The sequence below is a fragment of the Aedes albopictus genome, chromosome 2, assembly GCF_035046485.1.
Source record: "Aedes albopictus strain Foshan chromosome 2, AalbF5, whole genome shotgun sequence".
NCBI classification, from domain to species: Eukaryota; Metazoa; Arthropoda; class Insecta; order Diptera; family Culicidae; genus Aedes; species Aedes albopictus.
The window spans coordinates 501,957,490-501,977,448 of NC_085137.1; the positions used below are offsets into that span (position 1 = coordinate 501,957,490).

General features: G+C 43.0%; 1 protein-coding gene across 1 annotated transcript; it reads right to left on the bottom strand.

Moving 5' to 3' along the window:
- Nucleotides 1-2,373: 2,373 nt before the first annotated feature.
- Nucleotides 2,374-19,436, bottom strand: LOC109409669 (TM2 domain-containing protein CG10795). The gene is made up of 2 exons (XM_029870370.2): nt 19,049-19,436; nt 2,374-2,743 (listed from the first exon to the last, which is right to left on the bottom strand). Exons 1-2 carry the CDS (start codon nt 19,324-19,326, stop codon nt 2,467-2,469), a joined length of 555 nt encoding a protein of 184 aa, XP_029726230.2. The 5' UTR covers nt 19,327-19,436; the 3' UTR covers nt 2,374-2,466.
- Nucleotides 19,437-19,959: the final 523 nt, after the last annotated feature.

Genomic DNA, 19,959 nt, shown 5'->3' on the forward strand with positions numbered 1-19,959 from the left:
TTTCTGGTATTCCTACAAGATTTCCTTTCAGGAGTTTTACACAAGGGTTTTGCAAAAGGCTCCTACCGGCATTTTTTTTTTTTTTTTTCAGAAGGTTCCTATATTACTTCTAGATTTTTTCATGTGATGTCTCTCGGAGTTCCTACGAAACTTTCCTTTGTTTTTGTGGAGATTTTATCTAGAGTTACTCCTGAGTTATTAAATCATGTGTTATGAATTTCTTTCAGAGATTTTTTCAGGATTACTTCTAGAGTTCTTCCAGGAATCCTTACTGGGAATTGTCAGGACATTCCTCTGGATGTTCCTATTGGGACTTGCTCTAGGATTTATCCTCAGAGTTGTTGTCGAGATTTTTGCTTGGGAGTACCTCTTGGGATAATCTACGGATTATCTTGTAAAGAATTCTCGAAGAAGTATCGAGAGGAACTCTCGTGAGGATCTCGTGAAATCTCGTGAGGAACTCCGGGAAGAGCTATTGGAGAAATCCCGAGATAAAATGAGACATTTTGGAAAAAGTTTTGGGAGTAATCCTGAATGTGGGAAATGCCGGGAGGAGTTCTGAAAAATCTCTGGAGGAACTGCGGAAAATATCTTGCAAAGAAATCCAAGGAGAAGTTCTTAAAAGAAATCTGGAAGAAGTCGCTTAAAATCCCGGGAAAAGAGTTGAATAGTTATCCCGGAAAAACATTAAGAGTAATATCCGTAACAACATATGGGAAAACTTTGGAAATGTCTCAGGAAGGAATCTTACAAGAAACTCAGGGAGCAACTCCGGGAAAATCTGTTCTGGAAGAGCTCTCGGAAAGTACTCTACAGAAATCTCGTAAAAACTGATGAAGAAATCCTGGGATGAACTTTGGTACACATTTCAGGAACTACTCTTAGAAATTCTGGGATGAACTTCCTCCAGAGTTTACTAGTATCACAGATAATAAATTTGCTAAAGAGGTACATTGTGGTCATAACGAATGTCAGCAGGTTAAATATTTGAGAGTTTTGGTTACTCTTAAATTCTGGTTTTATGGAAATCTTCAAGAACGCTACAAAATATTTTATCAATGGTCGTTATAATGTTTAGTCATTAAACTGTGTAAAGTAAATAGTGTAATGCTGCAAACCTAATAAAAATCAAACAAACCCAATCAGCAATGGAATTGTTACTTCGATCATAGTTGTTCATTTTCAAATCTATTTGATGATTCCTGAACTATTAATTCAGTAAACTTTCGACTAACTTCTTTTAGGATTGACAATTTGCTAGAGTTACGAGAAGATTGCAGCTGCATAATCTTCTTGGAACGTGGCTTTGAATCATCTTATTCTAATACAAGCATTTTCGATTTACAATTCATGGATTTTGCAAATCTTGTAAACAATGTTGCAAACTGGATTTTGTGTACCTAGACCAAGCGCACTCCACTTCGTAACAGATAACACGATATTCCGAAACGGCCAAGAACGTTTCGAAAGCCATAAATCAAACTTCCCAAAAGCAAATAAACAATTTGCATAAGAGACAATGCAAAGTATACCCTCTGGGACAAGGACTTCCATGGGACCGCAAGAAGGGCAGAGTAATAAAATTATAATATTAGAATAGTCATCCAATAAAAAGCTCCTGCTGATTCAGCCACCAAATTGCTTTTTCGTCAATCAGATGTATTGAAGTCTGTTCAATAAAACGCGACACAATCGATAGGGCGTCTGTTTATCCCAACATGTGCACGTGCCCTTTGTTACAACAGCGCTAAAACGCGGCAAAGAAAGCGATCGTAAAACATTCATATAGCATTTTGCATCACTTTATGGGTGGTGGATAAATTCGATACCGATTTCGCTTTTCACTCACGGAAAACGAACGAACGATGATGATTCGCATGTTTCATTACTTGTGCTCTAACATTTGCGCTCTCACGGATCGGAATTCTTCCTTCGTTGGCGAATGATTTCTGCTTCGTGACTGATTGATAGATTGTTTATTTTTTGGCATGAAAAAATGTGGACCTGAACTCATCAAATTTGCAAACAAGCACAAAAGGGTTACCGTCTACCAGGTTAGGATAGATCAGTGAAATTCAACTCTTTTTTGTGTTGGTCTCACCGGTCTTAGCCTGTTGAACAGGACGCTCAGCTATAATATTCGAACAGCAACTTCGGCAGAACCTAGATTGTGGCTAAAGTCCAAAATTCGGAATACTTCGTGAACTTTCCATTAACGTTGTTGAGAACCACTGGTTCGGATGAAAAACCGGCATCACCCAAAAGTATGCAAACGACAGTGAAGAGAAACGAAACCCGACATGATAAATGAGACGGCGCCCTTGAAAAGCCAGGAATGTGATTTATCGCCACAGAAAGAAAGCATCCATCGGATTAAGGCTAATGCAATCGTGGCCATAACAGACCCCATGCTCTCAGTCAATGCTTTATTGCCTTACCATGTTTTCTGAAAACATTAGCCAACAATCACCAATTGTCCTGCGGTAACCGGTAGGTCCAGTTGTCGCTCCGTACGACCGTGATTCCGGGTCCGTAGTAGGGAATCACGTAGGCCGATCCATCCGCTGGCCCGACCACCTGGGTCGCTATCAGAATCACATCCACCAGCTGGCCGAGGAACATGAAGCCCAGAGTGCAGAATTTGAGCAACCCAATCGCCGGGTAGCCCAGGTAGAACCGGTCCGCTCCGAACATCCCGAGGAAAACGGACAGAAGCAGGGCCGTGTCGAAGTGGTACCCGTTGCTGGAAAGATGTGGTCAAGAAATGAGCTTGAGTTAGTGGATAATAACAAATTCTAATGTTATGTTGGTTTATTCTATTGAATTATGTTTATTTCAGGAATTGGTAATCACCAAAAAATTAACATGGATGATTCCTTCAAAATTCCTGTAGAGACTTTGTAGCCAAATCAATTCCCCCTGTTTGGGCGCACTGCGCAGTAACTAGTTTGTAGACATATTGCCTTGATTTCAAATTTCTTTATTTCGATTTTCTTGACAACTGTTATATTTCAAACCCCATTCGCCCATCTGGCATCACTGTAAAAGAAGAGGAAGTTAGAATAAACCGATACTTTGTAACGAGTAGACGCGCGTGTTTGATTCTCCCGTCCAGAACCATCCATTTTCTGCCGAAACAGTTTTTGAGTTTGAGCTATCGATGAACATTTTTTGGTCCGTTCTCCCGGATCTTCGGAGAATTTGGAGTGGTTCCCGGTCCATGTCGGAACGCGATTAGCTCGGTGCTAGTTCCGGAAAAAGTGAACATTCGTGAAACTTTGCCGTCGGCGGTTCGAAACAGCCGACATACTGTGAAACGACCAGTTGAAGAAACTGCCTCAAAGTAGTTGTGTGTGTGCTCGTAGCACAGAAGCAGTGTCAGCCATCTTTGCGGAGAAACTGCTGATGACGTGTGCGCCGCGTGTGTCCGTGACAACAACGCGCGCAAGTGGCAGTGCATTCGTACTGAATTAGTGTGTGTGCCCGTGGCACCAGAAGCAAACGTACAAGTGGTTGTCATCCTGCGAGCGAACCGGTTGAATCGGTTCAGTCGTCGCCGCAGCGCGAACGGTGTTTACAAAAACAAAAACAAAGCGAAAAACGAAAGTGGCCGTAGAAGAGGCAAACAGAAAAGTGTGACGAATGAGTGATTCGGAGACGCCCCGTGGAGCGCACTCGAAAACAATCCCGCGAAGAAACATTTTGGATGCCTTGTCAGGATCCACCAGCAGTGCAGTGAAATACATCGCTCAACAGAAAGCAGAAAAAGAAGCGAAGGAGAAGAGCCGCATGATGGAGCGGAATTTGGAATCGCTGTTGGATCGGCGGGACATGCTCGTCGATAAGTTGATGCGGATGAATGATTCGTTGAACGCGGAATCGGTGAGCATCCATTTGCTGAAGCTGTTCGAGGAAAACCTACGCCGGAGTGCGGACGAGTACGAAAAAACGTACTCTGTCATTTCGTTGCTGCTCTCAAAGGACGAGCGAGTAGCACAGCGAGTGGAGTACACATCATTTGAAAAACTTTACAATGCGGTGTACGTCAAGCTTCAAGGAAAGATCGCCGAGACAGAGCTCACAAACAAGCTAGTGGAACTGCCGACCGTGTCTGCAGCTGCCACAACCGGACAACCGCCGGTGTACGTTCAAGCCCCTGCATCAGTTCCACACCTGCAGGCTCCATTTCCTACGTTCAACGGCGATCCAGAGAACTGGTACAGTTTTAAGAATCTGTTCCAGAGTATCATGTCGCGGTATACCCAGGAGACCCCGGCCATGAAGATTCTACACCTGCGGAACGCACTCACCGGTGATGCTAAGGACAAGATCGACCAGGACATTGTAAATAACAATGACTACGATGCTGCCTGGAGGATCTTGGAAGACGCCTACGAAGACAAACGATTGATACTCGATACCCACATCGATGCCATCCTGGATTGCCCGAAAATCACGAAGGAGACTCGCGGTAAGTCCATCACCAAGTTGGTCGAGATTTGTGCCAAGCACAGTGAAGCATTGACTGGTCACGGGTATCCAGTTGAAGGCCTGGCAGAGCTAGTATTCGTTAATGTGATCTACAAGAAACTCGACAGGGAGACCCAGGAACAATGGGAATTGAAGCTCGGTAGCGGTGAATTGCCAGACTACGTCGAGTTTATGGAGTTTCTTCGAGAGCGTGGTCGTGTTTTGCAGCGCACAAGTCGGTTCCAGCAGCCGGCGCAGCAATCAACTGCGGCCTCCAACAAGCAACGCCAAGTGGTTGGACAGAAGTCGCAGCCCCAACTCAAGTCATTCGTGCAAACCTCGACGGAAGTGTGTGCCTGCTGCAAGGAGGATCACCCTATCTTCCGGTGTTCAACGTTCAAGAACATGACCATCACGGAGCGCAAGTCCGTTGCCACCAAAGCAAACTTGTGCTTCAACTGTCTGAAGACGAAACATCGGGTGAATGAATGCCAATCCGAAGCTCGTTGTAAGGTACAGGGTTGTGGCCGCAAACACCACATTCTTCTGCACGCCAGCGATACTCGTGCCCCTCCAGTTCCCGAAAAGGTCGACGAAGCGAAGCATCAAACGGTGCCCCCGGCCCCAGCCGGTGGCGAAGCAAAAGTTCCTGAGCAGCAGAATAACGCGGTATCCCTGTGTGCCAACGTCGGTAGTTCCAAACGCCAAGTACTACTCTCAACGGCGGTAGTGATGGTGGTCGGTCATGGCGGTACCACTATCAGATGCCGTGCGCTATTGGACTCGGGGTCCGACAGCAACATAATCACCGAGAAGCTAGCAAGCAGATTGAACCTCAAGATGGATCGCGTGGACCTGCCAGTATGTGGACTGAACGACATACAAACCCGAGTTGAGTATATGTTATCCACTAAGATCATTTCTTGCGTTAATTCCTTTGCCTCATCCGTTTTAGATTTCCTGGTCGTTAAACGAATCACGTCGAATCTGCCCGTGGTTGAAATTGACACCCGATCCTGGCCCCTGCCATCTGGCTTGCAGCTGGCCGACCCTAAGTTCCAAACCCCAGGAGAGATTGATCTCATCATTGGGAACGAAGTTTTTTTCGATCTCATCAAGTGAGGCCGTCACAAGATCGGCCATAACGAGCTGACGCTGGCTGAGACGGAATTAGGGTGGGTCGTTGGTGGATCGATGCCGACCAGGAAAGCCAAACCATGCCCGCGTGTGTGCCAGCTAAACCGCTACGAAGAAGAGCTGAACAAGACGATGTCGAAGTTTTGGGAGATCGAAAGCGTCCATCCGGAGTCCAATCTGACAGTCGGTGAGGCTGCCGTCGAAGAGCACTTCAAAAGCACTCACACTCGTGATGACGAAGGACGGTACATCGTCCGGCTTCCATTCAACCACCTACAGGGTCAACTTGGCGACTCTTTCAACAATGCTCGGAAGCGCCTGGACAAGCTCGTCATTGCACTAGCCAGAAATCCAACGAAGCGTGTCGAATATTCTGCGTTTCTGGCCGAGTACTTAGCATTGGGTCACATGAAGGAGGTCCAATCTGTGAGTGATGACGACGGTGGCTACTACATCCCGCATCATGCAGTACACAAAACATCAAGCTCGACTACTAAAACCAGAGTGGTATTCGACGCATCAGCGAAGACCACGTCAGGTCTGTCGCTAAACGACACGCTGTCTGTGGGGCCCACTGTGCAAAACGACCTTTTCTCTATCATCTTGAAGTTTTGTACTCATCAAGTGGTGCTTACCGCAGATATCCCCAAAATGTACCGGCAGGTCAAACTGCACACGGATGACTGCAAGTACCAACGAATCCTATGGTTGGACGACGACAGCAAGCTGAAGGTGTACGAGTTACAAACCGTAAAGTACGGCGTCGCCAGCTCACCGCACCACGCAACAAGGGCACTGGTACAATTGGCAACGGATGAAGGCAAGGAATTCCCCCTGGCGTCGAAAGTAATCATCGAGGACAGCTACATTGACGATTTTTTGACTGGTGGTTCATCAGTCACTGAAACAATCCGAATCTACGAGGAGCTGTCGGAGCTGTTACGCCGAGGAGGGTTCGGCGTGCACAAGTTTTGTTCAAATAGCCCCGAGGTGCTACAAGCGATTCCAGTCGAGCTGCACGAGAAGCAAGTCGATTTTGAAGACGCCGATGTGAACAACTCTATTAAGACACTTGGACTTATCTGGAACCCAATGGAGGATTATTTCGTCTTTCGAGTCCCACGGCCGGTCGACATGAACTGGACCAAACGGATCGTACTGTCGGAGATTTCCAAAATCTTCGATCCAGCTGGATTTCTTGGACCCGTCATTACAACATGCAAGCTGGTGATGCAGAACATCTGGCGTCAAGGTCTACCCTGGAACGAACTACTGCCAGACGAGCTTTCACGAGAGTGGAGGCTTATTCGTGAACAACTACCAGCAATCAACGAGATGAAGAAGAAGCGATGCTTGATTTCCCGAGATTCAGCATCCATCCAACTCCACGGTTTCTCGGACGCATCGATGCGAGCATACGGCGGCGTGTTATACATCCGAAGTGTCGACAAGGACGGCACTATCAACGTGAATCTCGTTGCCAGCAAATCACGTGTGGCACCACTTAAGTCGCAGACAATTCCCAAGCTAGAGATGTGCGGTGCTAAGCTGCTGGCGGAGCTCACCCATAAGGTAGTATCATCCATGCAAGTTCCTTTCGACGACGTGATTTTGCACTGCGACTCCAAAATTGTTTTGTGCTGGCTCAAAAAGTCGCCGCTGGCACTGAAGCAATTCGTATCCAACCGAGTGGCCACAACGGTGGAACTCACACGAGGGTACCAATGGAGGTACATCCCAACCGATCACAATCCAGCTGATGTCGTCTCAAGAGGCGCGCTGCCAGAGGATCTACTGCGTAACGAACTGTGGTGGAATGGCGCCCCAGAGCTGAGGGAACCGCAGCTTCCACAGGACTCGTCGGAACCGCTTGATGAATCAGAGCTTCCAGAAGTCAAAGCGGCAACAGTGTTGGCAGTCGTCAAACCGAAATCGTCAATCAATCTGACCAGATGCAGCGATTATCGTAAGCTGCAGAGAGCGTGGGTGTACATCCAGCGCTACATCAATCTGGCGGTGCACAAATTGCCTGTTATTTCCAATATCTCTGCGGACGAAATGGCTCGGTCGGAGAAACACATCCTGTTTGTGCTCCAACGACAGGAATTTGCCGACTTGTTCAAGTTGCTGAAGGAAGGGTCTACCAAGCGACATCCTTTGTCCAATTTGGCACCTTTTGTGGGAGACGACGGGTTAATTAGAGTTGGAGGACGTCTGAAATACTCCGTTATCCCCTACGAAGGTAAGCATCAGGTGTTACTGCCGGAACGACATCACGTGACAACGATCCTGATACGAAAGCTGCACGAAGAGCATTTCCACGTTGGCCAAAACGGACTGCTGGCCATCGTTCGTGAGCGGTACTGGCCGGTGCGAGCAAAATCGGTGATAAAGCGGGTCATCTCGAGATGCCAAAACTGTGCGAAGCAACATCCAAGACCTGGTAGTCAGTTCATGGGGAACCTACCGGAATCACGAGTGAACCCGTCACCACCATTCTCCAAAGTAGGCATCGACTATGCTGGGCCATTCATGCTGAAAACAGGAGGAAGAGGATCAAGATTAGCGAAGGCATACGTGGTTGTTTTTGTTTGTATGGTGGTAAAAGCAATCCACTTTGAGCTGGTATCGAACCTTTCAACGGAGAACTTCATCGCTGCGCTGCAGCGATTTTCGAGCCGTCGTGGGCTGCCAACTGACATCCATTCAGACAACGGCACTTGCTTCGTGGGGGCCAATCACGAGCTTGCTGCATTAAGAGAGCTCTTCAACGATCAACAACACCAACAAAAACTGGACGAGTTCTGCAGCCTCAAAGGTATCACGTGGCAAGCAGGAGGTAACACGTGGCAAGCAGGAGTGAAGTCGCTGAAGCACCATATGAAGCGAGTCGTTGGAGAGACTAAACTCACATACGAGGAGATGACAACATTCCTGTCCCAGACGGAGGCCATCCTAAACTCGCGGCCTTTGTGTCCAATGTCCGATGATCCTAACGATATGGCGGTGCTTACGCCATCACATTTTTTGATCAACCGGTCTGCTGTTGCTCTCCCGGAGCCGTCATACGATGAGGTGAAAGTTGGACGTCTCAGCAGATGGCAGCACGTTCAAGCTATGCAACAACACCTGTGGAGAAGGTGGTCCAGGGAGTATCTCCACCATCTGCAAGGTCGTCAGAAGTGGCACGATGGAGTAAAGGACTTCAAGATCGGCGCGTTGGTCCTGCTGATCGACGAGAACCTGCCACCGCAACAGTGGCGGCGAGGTCGAATAATCACTACACACCCCGGCGATGACGGTGCTGTCAGAGTGGTGACGGTGAAGACGTCGGGCAACAGCTTCAAGCGAGCAATCACCAAGGTTGCTTTGTTATTATACGATTCAAAATAAAATCTACTTTCGCGACTACTTTTACCCGCAGTCACAGATACGCGCGAGACAGTCGCTTAAGAAAACAGACCCGTTTTCAAATTTTCCATCATAGCGCTCTTTGATAATTCTTGAAAAAAAGGGCGCCACATGACCGGGTGATATGATGACTGCTGCGACTGCACGTGGCATTTGCACTGCGATAGAATTTTGTCCATCATTGAAGGCCTTGGAAAGTAGTCGCCATAATTGTGATTTTCTTGCAACGCACAATACCTTCTGTTGAGCCTGAAGCCTCAACGGGGGGAGTGTGTTTGGGCGCACTGCGCAGTAACTAGTTTGTAGACATATTGCCTTGATTTCAAATTTCTTTATTTCGATTTTCTTGACAACTGTTATATTTCAAACCCCATTCGCCCATCTGGCATCACTGTAAAAGAAGAGGAAGTTAGAATAAACCGATACTTTGTAACGAGTAGACGCGCGTGTTTGATTCTCCCGTCCAGAACCATCCATTTTCTGCCGAAACAGTTTTTGAGTTTGAGCTATCGATGAACACCCCCAGTCATTTTACCAGATATCACACCAAGCATTCCTTTAATATTTCTGTAGGAAACATTACAAGATTTTTTTCAAAGGAGGTACTTAAGATAGTCTTTCAGTTTCACAATTTACCTGCTGTGCATAGTTGTCTCATGTAAGGCAATCCCATAGAACATGGAACAAGTACCTATGCGGCAGGTACTAGAATTTCTGTCAAAAAAATTTATCCCTGTTATCCCTGGAATCCTGGAATCCCTGGAATTGACAAACGTCTCCAGTAGGTATTACAGATATACCTTGATTTTATGTACATTTTACCTCGGTTTTATATACATTTTTAATAGTAATGTTTTTGATTTCCAATCAATTTAAAACTTGCACTTTGTTTCATGATGACTTATAATGCAGGGGTTTTCAACCTTTTGACACGCGGAGCACTTCGTATCAATAAATTACTTTGTGGAGCACCAGTGCCAAAGCATCCCGGATACAAACTAACCATATGGTATTAGGTGAAAACCATTCCTGCACCATACAGTGTATTAGCTACAATAAGGTGTATTGTAATGGAATGGTTCGCTAAAAGCTTTGTACATTGTAGCTACTACATCCGATACTATAGCTACTACATGTATACATTTACATCTGATCTTTATGTAACAATATATTATACTGTTTTTCTCACGTTTGAACCATTCATTTTTCTGAAATATTATTTTTCTGTTCATTAACCCTTTCTTTCCCACGACTTTGAACGACTATTTCTATACCAAGAAAGCGTTTCCGAAAAAAGTGCCTAAACAAAAATTATTTCAAATTGGTCAAATTTTTCGAAATCAACAAAAAAAAATTAGTTGTAAATCAATAGTATTTTGATTGTTTATCAATAGTTCCACTATTGAAACAAGTAGTTGGAAGTTGGGTTTACCTAATGGGATTACAATCATATTCTAAAAACTATTGTATCATAATCTGATTCCGTTTGTGCAAAGGCAAGGAAGCGAAAAAAGTGAATAAGTTGAATCATCAATTTTAAATCAACAAAATGTTTAAATAAGCAGTAAACCAGGTGTTCTAAGGACTGCATATCCAAGATATGGCGGGGGTAAGGTATGTAGAGTGCGATGAGAGGAATACGAATGTAGGTCAACCCGGAAAGACGCAGGTCAGATTATCGTAAATCAATGGATGAGTTCAATACTATTCTTTCTGTATTTGCATTTAGGGGAGTTTTCTCCCCTTCTGTCGTGTGAACTTGCCTTCGACCACAACCGAATCAAATGCAATTGACGACATTTATCTTCGACGTAGAGCCATCTTTAACATATGAACTGGACTGGACACTGAAACGACTTCTAATATAGGTTTGTCTGCGGGTTTGCTTTTTAACCTAACTTAGATTTGATGATACTTATGTACCTCGTCCGTCACCCACTCCATGCAACTACATTAGTGGTCTAATAACACTTAGCGCGCTCGGCATAGTTCCATCATGCCGCTCGAAGTGTTGCCACAAATAATTCTTAGTTTGCAAAACCCGGTTATCTGGCTGGTGGGGCATGGGAGCCTAAGCTTCAACTGTTAATGAAATTAGAGACTACTCAGACTTAGACGTGGGCGATCCTATCCACTTATTCGCGAGCGGTTATGGCGGCGGCGGGCAAATCCCTCCGGTTCAGGCTTTGACGTTTCTTGGGGGAAAGTCAAAACAGTTTCATTCTCCTCCTCACCCCATTCACCCACCGTTTGGTGGGGCCAGTCGATTTCGATCCCCAAGAAACGTCAAAATTCGAATCGGTTATTTGTGCCCGCCGCGGATAAGTAGATGGTAATATATTGTAAAAATCCTATTTAGGTACAATTCACTGTATGGTGTCTACATTACATCTTATTGTTTTTGTATTTTTATTTTTACAATGGTGTCTATTGTAAAAATATGGTTCTAAATGGTACTGTTACAATACAACGTTCGGTTTTTCTACTGTATTTTTCATTCGGGATGCCGCATAACATACTTTGTTTTATATATTGATCTACCTTAATCTCATACTTCACATTCTGACTACATTTTTTTATTAATATTTCACGCTATGTTGATGATAACGATGGCGTGATTCTCTGGCGATATTTTCTACAGATCCTTTAGCAATGACAACATTTTTGGCGGATGCATGCAAACTGCTTCCTTGTCGAGAATTGTAATATCTTGGCGTGTACTCAGCTGATTGAATTCCAAAATTTGTACTAAATTACATAAAAAGTTCATTGTAATGCTTCGGCAGATTACAGACACCTTGATGAATTATGTCCAGTGCTGTCATGGTAAAATCATCAGAGCTAGTTAGTCAAAGTTCTCCAAGTGATTGTAGGAATATTGAAGATATTTCCGAAAGTATCACGAAGAAACTTCATAAGGAATTCAAACAAAAAATCTGTAGAAAATTCCAAATGAGTTCTTGAAAGAATTTCTAAAAAAAAGGAATATTTAAAAAATCATAGATCTATAGAAAACTCTGTGTGAATTTCTGCAAGAATTTCTTCCAGCCTTTCTACAAGAATCCTCCTTGAAGGATTTTTTCAAAACTTTCTTGAGAAATCTTTAAAGCATTTTCTGGAAGAAATATGTCTTGAAGGAGTATCCAAAGGAATGTGAAGAAACTCCAACTCAAAGATTATCCAAAGATCATTCGGAATTCCAGAAAAATATCTCAAAAATTTAATATTTTCATATTTTAAAAATTATGTTTTTTATCCACAACTATAAAACCTTTTTTACCACAGGAAATTTCGCCAAATGTTTCTCCAAGAGAACCACTTCAATCTTATCTTAGATTTTTTACCAAATGACGAGCTTGGTTGAACGGCTAAATTTTGAGATGTTTATTCATGGAATTTGCCAATTTTCCAGATATGCCGGAACCGGTTCCAGTAGGTAAAAGCAAGGTATTTGTAGACGCATATACTGCTATAGAATGCAGTTATGTGCTACTGCAACACGTATTTTCACTAGTATTCAATAGGAAGCAATCAGTGAAGTACTAGATTGAAAGTAGTGAGCTGGATTTTTGTATGGTGAGATGATCAGTTCTCCGTTTCTGCAATGAAATGGTGCAAACAGCGTGGGTTATATGATTTCTTGCCTAATTTGATGCTGTTTGAGCAAAAGTTTGGGTAACTGTGTTGTTGTATTATTTATTTCTTGCAACTTCATCAACACAGTTACACAAACTTTTGCTCAAACAGCATCAAATTAGGCAAGAAATCATATAACCCACGCTGTTTGCACCATTTCATTGCAGAAACGGAGAACTGATCATCTCACCATACAAAAATCCAGCTCACTACTTTCAATCTAGTACTTCACTGATTGCTTCCTATTCAAACAAACGTCATGCTAAGAGCAAAATACCTGGGATTTCTTTACGAATACTTCCAAGGACACCTTCAGATATTTCTTTAGGCATTTATTCAGGAACTTCTTCAGGGATTCTTTCAGAAATTCCACAAGGGATTTCTCCAGGAGTTTCTCCTTCGTGAATTCTTCCATGCAGGGTTCCGATAGTGATTGTTTCAGGGTTTGTTCCAAGCAATAATTTCTCCCATGATTCCTTCTGATTTTTTTACAGATACTTCTGCAAGGTTGCATCGACGAATTCCTCCAGGATTTTTTTCCATAGCTTCCTTCAATGATTCCATCATAGATTGCACCAGAGATTTTTCAAAAATTCATCATTGGGTTTTACCAGAATTTATCCTGGGATATAGAGGTTCAGAGCAGGAATATCTTCCAGAAACCCTTACAGGAAATTTTATCAGAGATCAGCTAAAAAATAATCCAGGAGTTCCTTAAAACATTTTACAAAACAATCTTTTTTGAGTTCAAAATTTGCAGATATGGATTCCGCCATATTTTGTTTTTCCAACAGAAATTCTTCCAGGAATTTGTTAAGAAAGTTTTCCTGGGATTTTCTAAGGAATTCCTCATGGGATTACTTCCCAGATTCCACATGGGTTTTCTTCAGGAATTCCTCCAGGGATTCACCCGGGATTTTTTTCTGTGTTTCTTCCAGGAACAACTCCACGGATTATTTAAAAAATCCTCCAACGATTCCCTCAGGAACACTTTTTAAGGAGTTCCTCTTGAAATTCTTTCAGGAACTCATCCAAGAATTAATCCAGTACTTACTCAAGGGACTGTTTAGGGATTCCCTTAGGAATGTCTCTAGGAATTGCTTCCGGGATTTCCTCCTGGGGTTTCTTCAGGAGTTCCTACAGGGATTCCTTCAGGAACTGCTACAAGGGTTCTTCAAGGAGTCCCTCCAATAAATCTTCTTAGAATTCCTTCAGGATTTCTCCAAGGATTGCTCCTGGAATTTCTTCAGGAATTCTTCCTGGGATTCCTACAGGAAATTCTCAAGGGATTACTCCACGAATTTCTACAGAGATTTCCGCAGAAATTCTTCCAGGGATTCTTCTGGGAATTGCTGCAGGGATTCCTCTGGGAATTGCTGCAGGGATTCCCTAAAAAATCATCCAGGGATTCCTTCAGAAATACCTCTAGAGATTCCTCCAGAACCTCCAGTAGGAATTCTTTTAGAGATTCCTTCAGGAGTATTTCCAGAGATTCCTCCGTTAATCCCTACAGGCACTTTACTAGGATATCCTCCTGGGATTCCTCCAAGATTTTCTGCAGGGCTTAACTCGGGAATTCCGTCTGTGATTCTTTCTGCAACAACTTATTTTAAAAATTCCAACAAAGATTCTCCCAGGAAGTCTTCTTAAGATTCCTTCAGGTGTGGAGCGGACCTGGTGTGATGGTTAAAGCACGTGACTATCACGCTGAGTGCCTGGGATCGAATCCCACTCCCGACAAACTCGCAAAAAGTGAGTTCTTCCTTCGGAAGGGAAGTAAAGCGTGGGTCCCGAGATGAACTAGCCTAGGGCTAAAAATCTCGTTAATACAGATAAAAAAAAATTCCTTAAGGAACTCCTCCAGGAAATAATTCAGTACTAGCTCCAGCAACTGTTTAGAAATTCCCTTAGGAATTCCTTCTCTTCAAAGGATTCCTCCAGAGTTTCTCGAAGAATTCCATCTGCGATTCCTTCAGGAATTATTCCTGGTATTTCTCTACGAATTCCTTAAGAGATTCATCCACGAATTTCTTCAGAAATTCCCCTAAGATTTTTCCCAGGGATTTCTCTGGGAATTCCTGCAGGGGTTTCTCTGAAAATTCCTCCAGGAATTCATCTAGCGATTCCTCCAGAAACTCCGCCAGAAAATCCCCTAGAGAATTCTCCAGAAGTTCCTCAGGAGATTCCTTCTGGAATTCCTTCAGGATATCCTACAGGGATGCCTCCAAGAATTCCTACCAGATTTTTTTTCAGAGATTCCTCCAAGAAATCCTCCAGGTTTTCCTCAATGCATTCCTTCAGGACTTCCTCCAGGCATTCCCCCAAAGATTCTTCTAGAAATTGCTTCCGGGATTCTTCCAAGAATTCCACCAGGATTTAATACAGAAATTTATCCAGGAAATCTTCAAGGGATTCCTCCAGGGATTGTTTTTCCAGAGACTCCTACAGGAGTTCATCCAAAGATTTCTCTAGGTAGGAATTACTTCAGGGAATCCCCCAAGAATTCCACCAGGAATTCTCCTAGGCATACTTCCAGGAAATTTTCCAGGAATTCCTCCTTGGATTCTTTCTACTGGATTTTTTCAGCGATCCCCCACTATTCCTCCAGAAATTCCTCCAGGAATTTCTCAGGAGTTCCTCCAGGAGTTCTTCCAGGAGTTTCTCCTGGAATTGCTTCAGAAATTTTTCCTGGGATTTCTTCAGAAATCCACGCAGGCATTCCTCCAGGATTTCATCCAGGATTTTTTCCAGGGTCTCCTCGAGGAATTTCAATAATTCTTCCAGGATTTACTCTAGGAATACCTTCTAGATTTTTTTCAGGATTTCCTCCAAGAATTCTTGCAGATTTTCCTTCAGGAATTGCTGCATGGATTCCTCTAGGAATTCCGCCTCAAATTACTCCAGGAACTTCTACAGGGATTTTTCCAGGGATTTCTCCACTAATTTCTCCAAGAATTCCCCCAGGGATTCCTTCAGAAATTCTTTCGAGGATTTCTCCAGGAATTTCTCCAGAAATTTCTGTAGAAATTCCTCCAGGAATTTCTCAGGGGATTTTCACAGAAATTTCTCCCAGAGTTTCTCTAGAGTTTTCCTCAGAAATTCATCCAGTAATTGTTGCAAGAATTTCTCCAAAGATTCCTCCAGGAGTTCCTTCAAGGATTCCTGTAGCATTTTTCAAAAGAAAACCTCCTGGAATTCCTCCAGGGATTTCTCCAAGATTTAATCCAGAAATTTCTCCAGGAACTCCTCCAGGAAATTCTCCTGGAATTACCCCAAGAATTTCTTCTGGAATTCGTCTAGTTATTTCTCAAGGAATTGATCCAGGAGCAAGGACATCTTTCAGAAATAATGTCAACAATTTCTCCATGATTTTTTTTTTTCACAAATTCTTCCAGGAAATTCTCCAGAAATACCCTCAGGATTTTTTCAGGGATTCCACCAGGCATTTTTTAAGGAATTTCTCCTGAGATTCCTTCATGAATCGCGTCAGGGATTTCTCCCGGAATTTTCCCAGAGATTCCTCCAGGAAATCCTTCGAAGATTCCTCCAGGAAATCCTTCGAAGATTCCTCCAGGAAATCCTTCGAAGATTCCTCCAGGAAATCCTCCAGAAGTTTTTCCAATGATTTTTCCAGAAAATCCATTAGGGATTTCTTCAGAAATTCTTCCAGGACTCTCCTGGGACTTCTCCTGGAATTCTTTCAGATATTTCTCCAGGGATTTCTCCACCAATTTCTTCAGGAATTCCATCGAGGATTTCTCCAGGAATTCCTCCAGAAATTCCGCTCCAGGAATTTCTCAAGGGATTTTTTAGATATAGAAATAGAAATCTCCTAGAATTTCTCTGGAGATTCCTCTAGAAGTTCGTTCAGTATTTCTTCCAAGAATTCCTCTAGAGATTCCTCCAGCAATCCCCACAGGAATACCTTTAGGAATTTCTCCAGGCATTTCACCAGCTGATGATTAACCCTAAAATGGAGACCTGGGGTCTATTGGACCCCAGGCGCCTTTCAGTGCTCGTCTTTGATGTAACACACTCAGCGAGGTGACGAAACTGAGGCCATGAAGGTATCTCTTTTAGGGTTAACCTGGGCTTGTTAGGGAAATATCTGTAAGTAAAACGAAAATCGTGTCAAGTACCGTTCGAGTCGAGTCAAGTACAAGACACTGAAGACGACCTTATAGTTGAGGTCGAAATACGTATCTGTCAAAGGATGCAAATTCTTAGTGGAATTCAAAGGAACGGTACTTAACACGATTTTCTTTTTACTTATTCCTCCAGGATTTTATCCAGGAATCCCTGCAGGAAATACCCTAGGATTTTTTTTCAGGAATTCCTCCAGGAAATTCTCTAGGAATTGCTCTTGGACATCCTTCAGAAATAATGTCAGCAATTTCTCCATGATTTTTTTTTTCATAAATTCTTCCAGGAAATTCTCCAGAAATACCCTCAGGATTTTTCAGGGATTCCACCAGGCATTTTTTAAGGAATTTCTCATGAGATTCCTTCATGAATCGCGTCAGGGATTTCTCCCGGAATTTTCCCAGAGATTCCTCCAGGAAATCCTTCGAAGATTCCTCCAGGAAATCCTCCAAAAGTTTTTCCAAGGATTCTTCCAGAAAATCCATAAGGGATTTCTTCAGAAATTCTTCCATGACTCTCCGGGGACTTCTCCTGGAATTCCTTCCGATATTCCTCCAGGGATTTCTCCACCAATTTCTTCAGGAATCCCATCGAGGATTTCTCCAGGAATTCCTCCAGAAATTCCGCTCCAGGAATTTTTCAAGGGATTTTCTAGATATAGAAATAGAAATCTCCTAGAATTTCTCTGGAGATTCCTCTAGAAATTCATCCAGTAATTCTTCCAAGAATTCCTCTAGAGATTTTTCCAGCAAATCCCACAGGAATACCTTTAGGAATTTCTCCAGGCATTCCACCAGGTGATGATTAACCTGGGCTTGTTAGGGGAATCTGTAAGTAAAAAGAAAACACGATTTTCCAATCGAGTCGAGTCAAGTACAAGACACTGAAGGCGACCTTATAGTTGAGGTCGAAATACGTATCTGTCAAAGGATGCAAATTTTTAGTGGAATTCAAAGGAACAGTACTTAACACGATTTTCTTTTTACTTATTCCTCCAGGATTTTATCCAGGAATTCCTGCAGGAAATACTCTAGGATTTTTTTCAGGAATTCCTTCAGGAAATTCTTTAGGAATTGCTCTTGGACATCCTTCAGAAATTATGTCAGCAATTCCTCCAGGCATTTCTTCAGAAAATCCTTAAGGGATTTCTTCAGAGATTCTTCCAGGAAATTCTCCCGGAAAACTATCAGGAATTTTTCAAGAATTTCTCCAGACATTTCCCCAGGAATTCCTTCAGAGATTAGCCCAGGAATTGCTTCAAGGGATCCTCCAGGTAATTATCCTCAGAGAATCCTCCAGAAATATCTCCAAGGGTGCTTCCAGGAAATCCTCCTGGAATTTCTCGAGAGATATTTTCAGAAATTTCTCCAGCAATTCATCCCAGAATTCCTCTGGAGATTTCTTTAGCACTTTTTCCAGGGATTGCTCCAAGAGTTCATTGAAGAAATTGCTACAGGTATTTCTCCAGGATTTCCTGTTGGGTCTTATTGAAGAATTCTTTCAGATATCACGTCAGGATATCTAGGATTTCTTCTAGTACTTCCTCATAAGATCTCTTCAGATATTTCTCTAGGTATTCGTCCCATAATTTATACAGGAATTCCTCCAGGTATATTTTCCGAAATTTCTCCAGGGATTCCTCCGGGAATTCCTCCAGGGATTCTACAGGGCTTCCTCCAGGCAGTCCTGTAGGAAATGCTTTAGGGATTTATCCAGGAAGTCTTTCAGGGATTGTTCCGGAAATTCTTCAAATTATTCCTTCAGAAATTCCTCTCAGGTTCTCTTCAAAAATTCATTCAGAAGTTCCTTCGAAAATTTTAGAAATCCTTCAATCATCTTTTCAGGGATGCACCTAAAAACTTTTCCAGATTTAACTGATGATATTTTTTAAATATTTCAAGAATTTCTAGAAGAATTCCTCTGGCAAATAGTATAGGGAGATTTTCCTTGACCTGAGCAAAAGTTGTAATAACTAACAGGCTGCCGTTTTCTAAATAAATAAATTACAAATTAAAAAAAAAAAAAAAAAAAATTACAAATTTAAAAAAGACTCATACATAGAAATCCCACGAAAATGTCTTCGAGTAAAATGCAGAAGGAACTCCGGGAAAATCCTATCAGGTAATACAGGGGACTATAAATAATAACGGAACATTTCTATTAGGTAAATGCATCTACCTGAAATAGTAGATCCATCCTTTTAAATCTTATTTTTATGAACTCAGCAATCATAACCAACCATTCTACTTACGTCCACTTGCAGGGCATCTCCCGGGTGAAGCTGGAGTTCTTCGTTTCGCTGCAGGTGATTCCCTCCACGGCCAGGCACCAGACGCGAGCCTTGTTCTCCTTGGTGCATCCCCGCAGCTGCTGCGTCTTGGGGTCTATGTGGCGCAGGCTGGGATCCGGGCAGAGATACTGCCCCATCCGTAGCTCCGAGCAGTCGATTTCCACGGCTTCCAGACTGCAGGGAATGATCGCTGCCAGCAGGTAGAGCACGGTTGAACCATACCACAGCTGGGGCTTCATAGTAGATGGTATGTATTGATCTAACACTAAACGCACTGCACTACGAAGGTTCCAAGAGCTTTAAAAGCCCGTTTTTGGGTACTCACAGAGTATTATTTTTGTTATAATTACATCAGTCCGATGAGATGAGCAGAAACGCGATTTATTTTTGTTATTATGCACTTTTTGTTGTTTGTTTTTGTCGCTGTTTGACGTTTCGTTCTTATCAGTGTTCCATTTTTCCACTGTTCCAAGGCACAAGGGGCTACCAAATGTGCATTCGATGCACACGGAGAAATCAAACTACCTAATTTTTGGGTCGATTTTACTCAAAGCTGAGTATATCGAATAAACTAGTTACCCAAAATTAGGTTGTTTTCCCTCTTTTCCTCACCGATGTTGTCAAAAACAAACAGAGATGCATCTACCCAACGGGGGTCCTTGAGCCCAATAAGCCAATTTTGGGTAAATGCAGGTTTACTCAAATTTGGGTTGAATGAGGGGGGGTCTTGGGTTGAATTTACCTACTCTTAAGTAAATGTTTTTGCTGGAGGTGAAGGCAATTTACCTAGTGTGAGTTTAATCGATTTACTCAAATTTGGCTTATTGGGCCGAACTGTGGGATTGCGTCAAAAGAACTCAATTTTGGGTAGT